The sequence below is a fragment of the Anneissia japonica genome, unplaced genomic scaffold (assembly GCF_011630105.1).
Source record: "Anneissia japonica isolate Jap-2015-1 unplaced genomic scaffold, ASM1163010v1 scaffold718_len1063573_cov188, whole genome shotgun sequence".
NCBI classification, from domain to species: Eukaryota; Metazoa; Echinodermata; class Crinoidea; order Comatulida; family Comatulidae; genus Anneissia; species Anneissia japonica.
Window position 1 is genome coordinate 7297 of NW_022727435.1, and position 16625 is coordinate 23921.

A 16625-nucleotide genomic window follows, 5' to 3' on the forward strand; every position below is an offset into this window, starting at 1 on the left:
ATAGGACAATCGCATAAAAGGTGAACAATAATGTTTCAGGTTCTAGATAACAAAAAGAGCACATTTTACAATCCGTAATTCCAATTTTAAAGAGGAAGCTATTGGTTGTTAAGATATTATTTAAAATTCTATATTAGAACCATCTAAGTTTACTGTCCTGAGTACATAAGAAATTATTTACACAGAAAATGATAATTAGCCATCTCATAGATATCTGCATGATACTCCCGGATATCGAAAACACGAGTAGAGATCTTTGACAGTGCTAGGTGTTGTAGATATGACGATATTTACAACATTATCAATAATTAACTTGGCGGCCATCTTGAAATCTAGTATGGCAGCAATCTTGAAATTCAATGGTGGCATTCTGACATAATTTCTGATGGTTGCATGATAGTCCTTGATATCGAAAACTTGGGTAACGGTCTTTGATTAACAGTGCTAGGTGCTCTAACTAAGATAAGATATTGACAAAAATAGTAATAATTTGGAGGCCATCTTGAAATCCAGTGTGGCGGCGCCCCCATCTGGCATAATTTCTGATGATTGCATGACACTCCCTGATATTGAAAACATGGGTAATGATCTTCAGTTGGAGTGATATGTGCTGTAAATATGAATACATAGGCTAAAATTAATTATTTTAGTGGCCATATTGGATTTCAATGGCCATTAGGAGGCGTTATTTTTTGGGGTCTACATCTTTTAATGATCTTTAGGTATCATAGTATCACTGTGGGAAGTTTCATGCTTTCTTCCAGAAGTGCACGGTTCTACCTGAAATTCAACCTTAGCCGCTCTATAGCAATATTAGTTCATTATCAATTATTGCAACCTTAACATTGATATAATTTTTGCCATTCTTCTTTGTGTAAAATCATAACAAAACAAAACTAGTGGAGCCTGAGGTTTGCCTGACGGCAGTGGAGGGCCGGTGTTCCAAAGCCCCTGGAGGCCCTGACAAGGGACTAGTAATTAATCTTACACAGGAACCTGTCATCGCCTTGGTACGCTGCCTCCTCCTCAACATCTTCACCATAATTATTATTGATATTCCGTAGTATAAAGTAGGGAAAAACTTTATATTCGAAGGCTATTCGTTTAATAGACGTTAATGGCCTGGAAATAAGTTCATTTGTAAGCATCAAAAACCCAACATTTTCCGGAGCAGGACTCCATACCCACTCCCCTAAGTCTAACATGTGTCTTTCAGCTACAGCACAATCACATATTACACTCTCCTCACGACCCCACCCACCCAAACACCAATTTGTGTCCAGCGTAAACTCTGAATAGCTCCGCCCATTTTCGTAAACAAATCGAAATACGCATGCGCAAACCATAACTAACGTACGTCCAACACGTAAAATCCTGAAATTTACGTACTCTGAAACGCAAGACGAATAAATTATGACATCATCCGTTAACGTTAACGTCGTGCGGTGAAAACTACCTATAATAGGCCTAACTACTTAAGCGTAATTCTTTTGCTTTGAAGTTTTCAGTGGGGGCGACTTGGGAAAGCAAGTTTTTTGGTTTTTGGAGGGTGTGCGCCATTGCTCTGCGTAGCTCCCCCTGCTTTTATTCAACAATTATTTTTCTGCTAAGATTTTTGTTTTTATGATCCAAACTATATTCAAAAAGAAATCTTAACATACACATTTTAGAAATCCAGTAACAATTATTCTTATTATTGATATTATTATATACTAGTACCATTGCATTACTTATTTTAGCTTTTGTATGTACCATCTATTCAAGGAAGAAAATAAGTGTGTAATTGAATTTAAAAAAAAGAAACAATTTAAAATTTAAATTGGTCATTCGTCAAAATTGTCATGCAACAAATTGGAATGCTGCTGTTAAAGTCTTCCGAACTTTTCGACATCTTGGCTTTCCGGGCGGAGGAGTAAGACTGCTCGAGACTAAGATTTAGCTTTAATAGGTAAATAAACCAATGAATAATACTCCAGATATAATTGATACTTTCGGCAGTTCTTCATAGAAACTAAAAAAAAAAAACCCGTAAAATTTTACTTCAAAGGTATGAACTTAGGCGAGTCGACACAAAAAATATATCCTATGCCTTCTGGCGGTATGATTTTATACCGTTTCACTACGCCCGGTGGTCCCCTATTGGTGCTTTGTACAATTGCTGTAATAGATGATTTCGCTATAGGCCCTAAGAAATCCTGGTTAGGTTGTAATAATAACAATTTTTTTTTTATTTTAAAACGATGTAGACCTTTCCAGAATAACAACATAACAGGACCAGGAATACACGCGTATCCCACAAACACGTGGCTCCCCACAAACCGCATGTTCTGCTTACGTCTACGCTGATGTATTGTGAGGGTCTAAAAATAGACCTCCAGTCCCCTCACTGGAAATTTTCGAAGCCCAAAAAAAAAAGAAAACAAAACAAAACAAAAAAACCACTCAAGTAGGCCTAGTTGAAAACCACCTCAATATTATCACCATTTTGACAATGTCGCTCCCACTGTTACTGTCGCACCCCCTTCCCCAGGCAGTTAATCGACCTCGTACTCACTGGTAACAACGGTTTTGATCTGTTTAACTGTATTGCTGATTTTTTGGCATATTTTATCTAGGCCTACTTTATCGGAGTTCCCCTAAGATTTTACCGCTATGTAATCAAACCACCGAAAGAGTTATTGTATAATATATGCAGAACAGCTTATACTGTTTTTGCATGCTATAGACGTAATCAAACCATCGAAAGCTGGGCCTATGCAAAACAGCGTATACTCTTTGTATTTTTTTTTTTATATTATCCACCACTTTCTCTTGTCCCTCTCTAGCTTTATGGAAGGTGGAGTTAGTACTTCCAGCAATAAACTAAAATTTAGTTTTTCATAGCACAACAAACCAAAATTTTGGGGATCACAAAAAAAGAAGGCAGAATTAATTAATAATTTGGGCAGTTCTTTTATATACTTGGAAAATCACGAAATTTCACCTCGGGTATTAAGAAGACGAATCCATCCAAAATTCTCTATGTAACTAATAATTCGCAGCACGCTTTGCATTGGCTGTCAGAGTCGCTGCGCAGGCATAGCGTATAAAGCGGAAATCCGAAAACATGCCGGTAGGAATTAAACTACAGTATGGAAGTATACTGAGTATAATAGGCCTACCTCCATGGCATAAACGCCACCATTATAGTGGAACAGACCATTTCATAATGAAATGATCCACTGATTATATTTAGATAATATAAGATCATACAGACTCTAAAAACACTAAGAGAAGCTATAATGATTCGATATTTCGTTCATTGTTCGAACATCACCAGGAATGAGGATATTTTTTTCCATAGCTTGTACTTCTTTAGTAAGTTATTAAAATAAATACAACCTAATAAATCATCCGTTGATTAGGCTTAGTTAATGCAATGAAGAAATAACGGAATTGAAACAAATTACAACTTTCGTAATGATACAAGGTCAGATTCATGTTTATACATAAAATTATCGATCTAGCTAATAGTTCAAAACGATGATATTATTTTAACCAAGAAGCAAGCTATAAGTAATTCTTTATAAGGAGGTAGTTCCATTATTTCTTTGAATATAGTAATTCACTTAATTAGTGAAAAACACGCAGAATAAAGGTAAAAGAGAAGTCGATCAAACGCTTTAGTGAAATTGACGTTACAAAGTAGAAAGGAATGTTTTTGATGATTTACAATATAAAAAAAGTTATTGCTATAGTCAGTATCCATAGGGTAAATAAAAACACCTTTTGAATAAAGTTGTTACAACGAATTTTGTTAAGAGATTGAAGGGTTTGTTTAACGAAAGACACAGGAACGGTTAATAAGGTAGACATTTATAAAAAAAAAATAAAAACTTAGGAAAATGTGTGTTTGTCCCTCCCTTCCCCAGCTTTAATAACATATTACAAAAATCTGTGTCTTACAATAATAGCTGTTCCACCAACCACCCCTTTATTTGTAGGACTAAAACATATGAAAAACCATTCCCCTTGAGCCTGATTTTAAGTCTGTTACCTCTTTTTAGAAAATAGAACTGGAAAGAAAAGAAGGAAGATCAACATGGACTCTCAATTTAGTGAAGGTAAATAAAGAGAATTATCAATTTCTTATTGTGCCAGTAATTGACATTTTTGCGTTATGACAGGGTAATCACAAAAAATACTAGAGTACCATTATACAATTTTCAAAGCGATTGGCTTGTAGGCGTACTATGGCATGGTTGAAAATAATATCAATATCTGTGCAGTCTCAAGCTTCTTACATTATATACGTAGTTTCAATCCCTCAGCCATTAGGGCATAAAACAATCACTAGTTTGTATTTACGTATTTTATGTTTGTTTTTGTTAGGGAACCAGATCGAATTTCATTGTATGTTTATTGTACATGTATATATATTTCGCTTTGGTGTGCCCCGGACCCCCTAGAATTATAGTGTTACGTCGATCGGCCCCACTTTCGGCCACCCTTCGCCCCCCCCCCACCCTTGGACACAGGGACGTAGCCAGGATTTTGAAAGGGGGGGAGCTGTTATGCGAATTACGTATGACCCTGGCGGGGTCAAGGGGGAGAATCCCCTGGGAAGTAGCGCACACTGAGCGTTCTTAGGACTGTTTGAGAGGATAAAGTGAAAATTGCAATAGACGCATTAAAAATAAGCGAAAAAATAATTATATAATAAATGAACAGTGGCAGATCCAGGAATTCAAAAGAGAGGTGAACCAGCATGAAGCTTGCTTGTTCAACAGCCGAATGAATGAATGAAAGAATGAATGAATGAATGAGTTTGTTTATTTTTTTGCATATTCATTCATTCATTCGTTCGTTCGTTTGTATGTTGTATATTCTGAGTTTTAGATTCTTAATGTGTATAATATCAAGACCTCTATTTGTTTATTTCTTAGGAATCAGTGAGGTTGATTTCAAAGCGTTGTTGAAGGTTGTTTCGGATTGGTATGACCAGCGTAAATACATCAGTATCCTGAAAGTTTTGTACAGAGACCATGTGGTAAATATTTCTCATTTATACTCAGCTTCAAAGACTATGGACCTATTGAATTGGCTGATTGTATCTGGTCATCTGTATAGATCAAGCGATCTCTCTATCCTCTATGATACCATAAAGATAACAAAGCAATTTGGTTTAGAACGAGAAATTAAAGCTATTATACCATCATGTCCAACGATTAGAGGTGTAATCATCACAACATTCACAAAGCGCAGACAAAGAATCACGAGGCTTGGAATGATTCTGACCAATGAAGCTATAGAAATGATCAGTGACCTCTATAGATTAAATAACAGATATGTTGACTCGTGGAGTTTGATATTTGAACTAGAACAGCGAATGAAAATTAGTGAAGAAAATATGGAGAAATTCATTGAAGACTTGAAGGAACTTAATCTTCCCTTAGCTGTAAAAGTGCTGACAGAAGGTATTATACAACAATTTCTTTTTTTTTTCATTAATTCTCTCATCAAGCCAGGCTTAAATGTTAGTTACAATGATTAGGTTTGTGTCAGGGCAGTGCGGGTATCTACCATTTTTCTAAATGAAGGCTTTTACTTGTCTATAGTCTATACACAAGGACGGAAGGGTGGTGGGGGTATTATTATTTGTATGCCAAAATTGTCATTTGAACGCAACATAGTTTTTTTTTTCAACAAAATTACAGTATGGCCTGACCCAGCACACACATTGTATAGCCCTTCTTTCGCGGCCCTATATTTTCGCGATTTTATAATTTTTTATATTTCGCGACCTTTTATTTTTGGGATTTTACAATTCTCGCCATTTTAAACATGATTCAGTATGAGCACTTGAAACATATGGTAGTAAATGAAGAGTGGAGACCCGCTATCTCTATACATAGCTACAGGATTTTGAAGTTAGTTGAGGGCTGAGAGCATAATTATCATATCAACTCTAGCCCCACCATTGTTGGTAAACAACCTGTTTGGCGCCTATGAATGTCCGGAAATAGATGCTGGCAAATTAGAGCCGCTGTCCCTCCCCTTCAAGGGGAGGCCACTATAAAGTTGGCAAAGATGAGAGTCTATGTTGGAAATGTGACACCTCTGGATGCCATGAAATAGCAGCTGGTAAAGCTGTAGAAAATAATATTGTTAAAAATTTAATTTCTTATCATTGCCATAAGTAGATAAATTGAGTTGCTTTTCCACCAGAAGAGCAAGAAACATAAAAGTTATGTGCTGTGTTTGCTTCTGGTAGGCCTTATACCGATTACACATATAATTTTAATCAACCTTCGGTATATTTATGCAGACAGACCATGCACGTATACTTCCATGGAGAGATCTACCCTGGTAATAAATAAATAACAGAGTACTAACGTTAGTGTGATCCAGTTAGTGAGTGGAGAGGGGCACACAATGCCGCACAATTATTTTTGAAACTTGCGCATTGTTAAGCAACATAAAAATTATCAACTTTATTATAATTATCCAGTTTAAAAATCAGGGTACATATTTTTATATTCAATAATTTCTTTGCTCAAGGTAAAAATATGTATGCAACTGCAAAAATGAACAAGTTAATTTCAAAATTATTTTTATGATTTTTTTGTAATTTTCAAGAGACAATACATCTTTAAACCTTGTTTACCTTCATGACCAGAAAAAAGGTGTGAATTAATGATGATCATAATTATGATGAGGGGATGATAATAACAATGACGGTTATGATGACAATAATGACGACGATGATGATGTTGATGGCGATGATGTCGACGATGATGATGTACGGTAATGATGTTGATGCAGGTGTTGGTGTGTTTTAGAGTGATGGAGAAACTAATCCAGACTAAAGTGAAGTGAGTTCAATATGGGTGCAGAGATAAAACCCCCTGGAAAAATCAGCAGTTTTGATTTTGTAAAGTTTAATTTAGGTCGCTATTCTATTTTTAGTCTTATAATAGGCCTAGTAGGCATAATACTTCCCAGAAAGCAAACGATCCTCCTTGACCTCCAGGAACTAGAAAGCTGTGGCGGCGCCTGTGGTAGGACAGAGGGGCTAGTTAGTACCCCACCGGACAGGTCAAGCCTCCCCCCGCCCGACAGGGCTCGTCAGGCAATCAGACCATAAAACATATAAAAATAAGCCCACACCAATCCAACACATGTCTGTCACAGTGTGAGAGTGCCATTTCCGGCCATATCCCCCACCCCCTCAAGGGGTAAAGTTGGTGTATAAACTTATTTCTGTAAATTTTGAAAATGTGCTGCAAAGCAACTACTGTACCCCTATTCCAACCCCATGCAGGAACAGATACAAGATTGAAAGTTAGTGGAAGTAGGCTAATTACTGTAATCTCTATCTCGGGTCCATCGTACCATGATTGAAAAAGTCAATGTGATGTGTACATTCATATAATTCATAATTATCATTATATATTTATTTCAGAAAATAATGGATTAGAGAAAAAGTGGTCCGGCCATAGCCGGTGCGCTTCCGACGGCCCTGCACTCTATTCAAGTGTGATGTGAAGTGTGACGTACTGTCTGGCCTAGCCAAGACAGCTAATTTTCAGAATAGGAATATGACATTATTCATTTAAATCCTACTGCATTTAACTTTTAAAATGTGATTGAATGATTGAAAAATACTGCAAAAATAAGTAAAATGATTCCATAAAATCTTTATTGAGGGAATATCAGTTTTATAGTAGGTATGTTTATGGCCTAGCATCGCTTTTAAAGACACAAGTATCATTCAGAATTTCTCGATTTTCGTGCACCCTTATTTTTCGCGATCGTCGTTTCATCACGAAAATCGAGAACATTAAGGACGCGCGAAAAAAAGGGCTATACAGATTATATGATATTGACTACCAAAAATATAATTTTAAAATATTTGCAACTTTTTGACTATTTAAACAATTCCTTCACAAGAAAAATGAACATTGTCCCACCACTTTGGATCCTTCTAAAACAAAAACACAACCTTCTTGTTTCAAGTTACTCTATACACCATTATTAAGCTATTGTTAACGAAAAATTAACGTTATGGTAAACAATTATTGCTCTAACAATAATGTCAGACTTGCTTTCAAGTCATATAAATTATCAAATTTTTGTCCCAACTAATCTCCGAGCCCGTGTTGTCTACAAATTTACATGCGCGGGGTACAACTCCTTGTATAGGGCTGGCGAGACCAAGAGACACTTAGAAACACAGATTAAGGTACATTTAGTCCAGGACAAGTCATCACATATATTTCAACATCTTCAAAAATCTCTAAAATGTCAAAACACATCTAATTCAGACTGTTAAATTCTTGACTCCTCCCACAATACTTATCAACTTAAAATAAAAGAAACCCTTTACATTGCTTGGGAACAAACAAACAACTCATTAGAATATCAGTCTCTCATTCTAATTCATTCCAATTCGTATATACATGACTTACCATAGTATTCCTGACCTCTATATAAATGATTACCTTAATATTTGCTTGTTTCGTCTTACATCTGACCGGTAGTATTTTAATCGTTAGTAGCATGGCGTTATCACCTGCTGATGACGTGGGACGCTAATGAGGAAAATACTAGTTGTGTACGATTCGAAGGACCTACCAAAAAGTCACCAATGCAGAAATCTATGAATCCAGTAAATGTACATTCTCAAGGAAGTTAAACTGGCTATTAGATGTAACAACTTTAGAAATCAATTTAAAGCACATTGTGATAACTTCAGCAACAAAAGGATACTTTGTACTATATACCATTCCTAATACTATAGGAGTTGATCTATCTGCCAAGGAAAAATAGGCGTTCTGGTTATTGGAGGCCTAATGGGTCCATAGTGTGTTAGAGGTTACTCTTGAATATTACAGTATAAAGAGCAACCCAGTCCAGTGTAAAAAGTATACCGTTAAGTCTTCGTCATTTAGGCTCAGTCACCGCTTACCTTTATTTGCACTGCTTCTATCCACCTCTTGGGTATAAATAGGCAAGTGGTGGGGTTTCCTCCTACTGCGCCAAAATAGCAGCAAAACGTAAGCATACCCATTGACCAGGGAAAACAAAGCGCTTTGTAACCTAAAAGAATAGGAGCTATATTTAATACCAAATGACATAGCAAACCTACACATAATAACCGTACATAATTATTTACATAACAAATCTAGATCTGGAGGTGAAGATACCAGTAGAAATATTAGCACGTGGTCCAGAAGCACTGAAAGCATTCAATGAAGCTCTATCTGATGGTGAAACAGAAGTTAATCAAGGAACAACCATTTTTCTGGGTCTCGAACGGGTCGGAAAAACTTCTACTATCAAGTCGTTTTTAAACTATCCGTAAGCTAAATACTTATAAGCATAATATCACAGTTTGGTATAATATTTATTTACTTATTTTATATGAATTCGGCATCTTCATATACAAGAAACACATAAAAATAAAATACAAAAAAGAGAGATATAAAGACAGGCTAACGGCATGCCAAGTGAGAATAATGGGCTAAAGCCCGACACCAAAGTGAATTCTCTCTAAACCGCCAACCTATGAAAACAAGAATTAAAAACATTTTTAATATTTTATATTTTTCATAAGTTCAAAAAAATTCATTTATAAAAAAAATTGAAAACATAAGCTGCAGAATACAACAATGCAAAAGATAATAGTTAATACGAATAGATAATACGAATTTAAACAGATAATCTTATTTAGATACATTTTCTGTTATTTCTAAGTCAAAAAGTAAATTTCTTCTTACCACTACAGTTTCAGTTGCTACAGTTTATCTAAATACTATATCAGAATGAAATTATTTGAAAAAAAGTTATTCTTGTTGCCCAATTGCAATAGTATATGCGAGTTAAAAATTATATGTTATTTTTTTTGTGAAGTTAACACAACAAGTTGTTTTAACATGCAATGTGTAAGCAAAAGATTTATACTAGAAATTGTTCCTCACTTTAAACTGAGCCTCATTCATTTATTTATTTATTCTTATCAATCAAACCCGTACAAACTTTCAAATATCAAAATCATTTTTTAATGTAATTAGGCAGAAAAAGTTGTGAATGGAGCTACCTTTTAATAACTTTTAAAGCAACGATGCATAGATTTATATTTTCATTTTGTTTTAGTTTTGATTTAACGGAGGATATTACTGACGCAATTGCAAACACACAAACCGTGTGCACCCAGGATTCAAACAATGAATTGAATTGGAAAGAAACAACACATGATCATTGTAAGTAATCTCAATATTAAAAAGAAATTCATAGTGTTACTTTTTTTAATTGTTTAAGAAAACAATAATGATCCTTCATACAGTATTATACTTAAAGCCAGGTTCCGAGGGAAATAAAACTTGATTTGCTTTTCAACTGTTTTTACCAAGATAAAAAAGGTGAACCTTAATGGATGAGATACAGATTTTGAATAGTTAATGTGGATATTTTAATATGAAAGGTGGAAAATAGTGGTTATACGTCCTTTTCCCCGGTTTTTAAATACAAAAATCTGTATCTCATTAACCATTTCTTTTCGTCAACCACGCTCTTTTTGTCTTTAAAAAATTGTATAGCATATCAATTCTCCCCACCCACCCCCTCTCCCGGAGCTGTACTTTAAAGGTTAAAGGTTATATCTGTAAGTTCTGTCCACACTATCAAAATTTCTTTGACAAAAATCTGTTGTATACTCATATATAATCAAATTTATATTTATGATCATGTTTAGGTTTTCACATTTATTTTTAACAATTCTTATATTATTCTAATGATTTTTATGTTCTTAACAGCTGGAGTTACTAGCATATATGAGGAAAAACTTGCAGATGTAATTGTGAAGGAATTATCACAGATAGAAAAGGAGGAGAAAGTGGGAGTAACAGCAGAACCTGTGAGACATTTTATGTTATAATTAGCAAAAATGCCACGGCCTTTTAAATGCTGTCTAATTTACAGATAATTGTTTGTGAAGCAAAATTAAATAGTGCCCTTATGTTATACAAAATAATTAAGTTCAATTCACAATACTTTTTTATCTAAAGAGGAAATTCTGTTGCTTATTGACATTGCGTCAAGGTTAATAGTTTAATACTGGTCTAAAGTAGACTCATTGGAAAGGCCTTTAGTAAACTTACCAGGCCATTGTCAGATTTGAGGTAGTCAATTGCAGGTGATAATTTTTCTAGCGTCGTCAATATGCATAACAGGAAAAAGGCGCAACACACATCTAGATATATCATTTTAATCTCTCTAGTAAGTCTCTAATTTGACTAATAAAATACCTGACCACCTTTTTAAATTTAAAGCAATCTCCCTTAACATTACGATATCATCATACGTGTTCAAATAATATCCTCTACAAGCAAGATAATTTTTGATGAGATTCAACAAATTCATTTGGTGTCTACCAGGAAGAAACGTACAGGAGGCGACTTAGTTACCCTATATATACAAGGCTTCATTGCCGACGACATGTGGCTATCTTATATTTAAAATGGATCTTGTGCTTCCGATGACACGTGTCTAGTTTTCCTATAACTTCTTTTGGTGCTGCCTACCTTTTACAATTATACAGCAGCAAGGACATAGGCATGAAAATAGCGGAATTAACCTATGAAATGTTGTTAAAAATATATTTGTGAAGTATAGATCTTCAACCTTTCCAATCAGTATTAAGGACTACTACTCGGTCACCTAATATTTCAGAAATGAATGAATAATAATAATAATAATAATAATAATGAAAACTTTTAAAGCGCCGGTATCCGTTTAAAGAAAACGCTCATGGCGCCCCTCCACAAGAAGTCAAAAATATGACCGACAAAAGAAACAATGACATATGAATGACATGATACTATTGGACAGGTATTTATAATTAAATGTCAGATAAACGTATCGCCTTACTCATAGTTAATGTTGATTTGGCAGTATACTCGTCGCTCATGGACAATCAAAATAGGACAGAATGTGATGAATGCAAGCATAGGAGTTTTCGAAGTAATGGAAGAAAAAGAAAAGAAAAGATCCAAACAGATCCGACAGTCCAAAAAAAAAATAAATCAATATTTTTTTTTTTCATTTATGAACACAATAGTCAATTTCGATGTAGGCCTACTTTCGATATTTATATACTGTACTTCATTTTTTACAATGTATTTGGACATTCCTATGTTATTTATAATTGTGGCTTGATCCATAATAAAAGAGTTGTATTAGGGCCAAATATGAAAATATTAGAATTATATTATTGTTATTATTATTATGATTATTATTATTATTATGATTATTATTATGATTATTATTATTATTATTATTATTATTATTATTATTATTATTATTATTATTATCATTATTATTATTATTATTAATATTACTTGTATTATTACCATAAAGTTATTACCAGATATCGGAGTCACAGCAAAAACGTCAACAGGAGACATTCAAGGTAAGGCCCTCTTGTTTGCTGCTATAGGCCTAAAATGTCATTTAGAAATTTAACTCATGAGAATTCTTATTTAAATAATGCAACGTTTTAGATTTTATTGATTCTTTAATAAGGACAATCATCACCTGGACCTTCCAGAAGTGCTGATAGAGAACCAGAGAGCAAAAATACACAACAAATTAATGAAGTTCCTAAAAACATCACCAGCATAGTTGAAGAGAAGATGAAGTTCACAGAAGAAGCAACAACTGAATGGCGAAAATCTAGTAAAGAATTCATTATGAAAATCTTGGACTTTGGAGGCCAGCCGATATATCATGTGATACAACGAGTAAAGTCTTTTTAATATTGATTATTACATCAAAGTTATTTTGGAGTTTTAAATACTATAATAATTTAATGTCAATATTTTTTCTTGTAGATTTTCCTGGTATCTTTTGCCGTTGTTTGTGTAGTATTCAATCTGGAAGATGACCTTGATTCTCCCGCTGAAGTTCGAGATCCAACAACTGTAATTTACTTGCATTTTGAGGAATAAATTGTCACATAGGCCTACACGATACAACCCAAATTTCATCATGTATACGTTATTGTGTGTTTGATGCTCTGGAAATCAGTAGAATTATCAGTAGAAAAAAAAAATCAATTTTTAAGGCATAGAGGAGCTGGTGCACACCTAGTTAATCCTAGTCATACTATTATTTTATTATATTTTTTCATAATTATTAATCACATGTTATATATTTTCAGGGTGAAAAGTACATGCATAGAATGACAAACCTGGAGTTTATTCTGTACTGGATTCGTTCAGTGTATACAAACAGTAGAGATTCAAAGATTGATGATAACCAACTTTCACCGCCGGTACTAGTGATTGGTACTCACCTAGGCAGCATTGGAGGGAATGAAGAAGAACAAAAAAATGAGGTAACAAGTCAGTCCAGTACTGATACATTCACTTTAATACCATTTGAGATGCGGCTTCCACAAGAGGAATTTGAAAAACACGCAAAAGACAATATTGGGCAAGTGTATTTACGTATGTGAACAGTTTTATTCAGCCGTAATACTCAATAATAGCCTAATTATTGTTAAGTTCCTAAACATTGACACTTTAATCTTACTACCACTATAGGCCAATGTAAGTAGATCAGATTTGTTTTTGGCAAGCAGTGTAGTACATGTCTCCCTCCAAATGAAGACCACTTTTGGGACCGGGGCTTTGGTGGTCTTAGCAGATTTGGTCGCTAATTAGAAACCCTCTGATTAAAGACCGGCACTAAAAGTGGTCTTAAATATCACTATTTAGAGGGAAATTTAAGAAAAAGTAAAGGTGATGTAAATGTAAGATCGTTTTATTCCAAGTGCTTTAGAATGGATTTACATTTATTGCATGCTGTTATTGATTCTTAATAAACAATTTCTTGGTAGTCACACATGATGTCCTGCGCTCTTTCTACCTAAATCTCTAATAATTACTAAAAACATCGTCCCACTAAAACTATTAGTATAGGCCTATTCAATAGAGCATTGTAAAACATCATCTTATGTTATGTATTATTCTGATGTGTATATTCATCATCAATTACTTTAAAATACTGCATTAAAGTCGCTATATATTGTAATGTATTCTTTATTTGAAGAGCTACCAAAAATAAAACACATGCGTGATATGCATGAACGGTGATTACAAGTGATAGGTCTAGGTGATTATCTACTGAACAGGATACCCAGTGTATAGAAAACAAAAAACATATATTTCTTATAGTAAGTGGCAATCCCTATCACAAAAAAATGAATTAATTTACTAATCTCAATTCCATGACCAAATGTTTTATTTCAGGCCGAAAAAATTTTTAGTAAAATTCGACAAGCAATAGCAGGCAAACCTTATGAGGCAATGGTGTCAACTTTCTTTGCTATTGAGAACAGCTTACCATTCCCAGAGAGTAAAGCTTCTAGCATCATGAAGCAAATCTACAAATTCGCAAAGAAGATGGTCAGAACTTTGCCCTTTAAATGGTTGCTTGTTCAACAGGAAATCCAGAAGAAAAAAAAGACATATATCTATCTACCAACCAACCAGGTTTATATTTGTTGTTTGTCTTAAATAGTCAAGATGATTTGTTTTTAAATAACTATAAATGTATACAGACTAAATTCTTTTTTTGTGGCAAAACTATTCAGTTTCAATATTGCTACTGCTTTGCTATAATTAAATCTGATTTATATTAGCTGTGCCTCATTCTACGCAATGTTACGCAGACAGACTGGAGTACGAATCCAAAAAAAAAGGGACACCCTCAATTAATAGAGGGATGGTGCTAAAATGTAGGCCTATCCAGATGCCATATTGCATTCCTGCTATCTTAGAAGTGGCACATCTCCGCCCCTTGCAAAATGTGCTAAGTTATTTAATGCAAAACAGAATGATCTTCAATGATTGAACTATAATTTTTAATGATTAATATATCATTACAACAACTGTGTTGACTATGTTATTTGTTAAGGCATCTCTTTATCTATCTCTCATTGTACTTTCATTAGAAACACTGGAAGGGCCCATGGGCACAGATCCTGGGGACGGAGGGACATGTTCCTCCCCCACCCACATATTTTTTAGGGATTTGTATCCGCCCCGTTTCGACCACAATGTAATTTCATGAGTAAAAATGATGCCTGAAAGTTATTGAAATGAATTGCATAAATGACCCAGGTAAAGTATGTACTGTACATCTTATATTATAGCAAGATACCGGTATCAATAACGTCTGAATTACTTATAAAACACAGCTCGAATGCGCATGTTTTTGTTATAATATCAAAAGTATAAGAAAAAGTATAATATTTTCGGCACACAAAGTAGGTAAATTAAGGTAAATACTCTTCTTGTTTTCGATTGGTGAAATAAGTATGTCGTCAGGCATGAATATCTTCCAGTTAATAATAAGAATCTGAATGTAGTTGTTTTTATTGGCAAATTTATAGATTGTGATTTCTTTTCAATCCATTTTGACCGTTTTCTCTTGTTTTTATCCTATTATGTAATGACTACATGACTAAAGTTCATCCTGCCATATTTCAGAGCCACGATGGGAAAAGCGAGACTATCTGCTTTGGCACTAATTAGTGATGAAGCAGACAACATTGCTAACTTTGATCATGTTATTAACTTATTTGCTGATGCAAAAGCACACACAATTCAGTTGCAAATTCAAACAATGTTAAAAAATTCAGCAACTTACAAGATTCTACAATAAGATTAATTTTGAGAATAAGAATACTAAGCTGTATGTGATAAATACAACAGCCTTACAACTTAAGATAATGGTAAAGTTGTATACAAAGTTCCGAACATCGTAATGCAGTTTCAATAGTAAGAAACAGGGGCAGAGTCATGCCCCCCCCCCCCTGTCGGGGAGAAAAAAACAGAATTTGTTGGGAGAAAAAAAAATTATATATATTTTGTACATATCAGTAGACTCTAAAATCGATGAAATAAGCCTTTGAAACCAATAAATTGTAAACAATTTTTGGGGGATTCGCCTCCAGACCACTTTCAAAAGATTTTAAGCGACGCTCGATCACTCCCACTTTGCTCTCGTCAAAGATATCCCCCCGACGAGAGGAAGATTTACTCTTCCCCCGGGTGCTAAAACCTCAGCTACGCCGCTGGATTTTCAATCTGTACTTGTACATATATATTTAAATAATTAATAAGCATTACCAATTTTAATGTATACGGTATAGATTTATAATAAGTAATGTATAGATAAAATTGCATTTATAGGCCTAAAGTTTGGTGTATATAATGTGTGGTGTTAATGTTTTATTTTGCATATATTTTTATTTGTTCGTATTGTAAAGTCGAAGTATTTCTACCTTTGTTGTATTTTGAGTATTTTATACCAAATAAATAAATAAATAGTGTTGATGTGATGATGACGAGTTTAACTACATAAGATTGTCACTTCCGGCCAGGTACTATTTCCACAAATTTTCGCACCTCAACCCCAACCATATTGGGGCTGAGATGGGTGTGTGACTCGCGCCTTTGAAGTTGGTAAAGTAAAGTAGACACATCAACGACAATGTTTTTAACTTTTATTTTCTATGCTAGGGCGGATTCAAGGGGTGGGGTGCATACGGTACGATTACACCCCTCCCCCCCCCC

The 16625-nt window shown here is 34.4% G+C and overlaps 1 protein-coding gene across 1 annotated transcript; it reads left to right on the plus strand.

Moving 5' to 3' along the window:
• Positions 1–5065: 5065 nt before the first annotated feature.
• On the plus strand, positions 5066–14760 carry LOC117113730. The gene is made up of 9 exons (XM_033257173.1): positions 5066–5456; positions 9171–9342; positions 10138–10244; positions 10797–10897; positions 12400–12451; positions 12565–12782; positions 12873–12962; positions 13202–13378; positions 14295–14760. The coding sequence occupies exons 1-9, from the start codon at positions 5066–5068 to the stop codon at positions 14559–14561; spliced, it is 1575 nt and encodes a 524-aa protein (XP_033113064.1). The 3' UTR covers positions 14562–14760.
• Positions 14761–16625: the final 1865 nt, after the last annotated feature.

What these genes read in the sequence shown, in the direction of transcription:
- LOC117113730 (XM_033257173.1), top strand. Translation starts at nt 5,066, where the DNA reads ATGGACCTATTGAATTGGCTGATTGTATCTGGTCATCTGTATAGATCA. An exon ending in GTCAACAGGAGACATTCAAG is followed by an intron (nt 12,452 to 12,564) that starts GTAAGGCCCTCT and finishes TTCTTTAATAAG; the next exon opens with GACAATCATCACCTGGACCT. An exon ending in AAGTTCGAGATCCAACAACT is followed by an intron (nt 12,963 to 13,201) that starts GTAATTTACTTG and finishes ATATATTTTCAG; the next exon opens with GGTGAAAAGTACATGCATAG.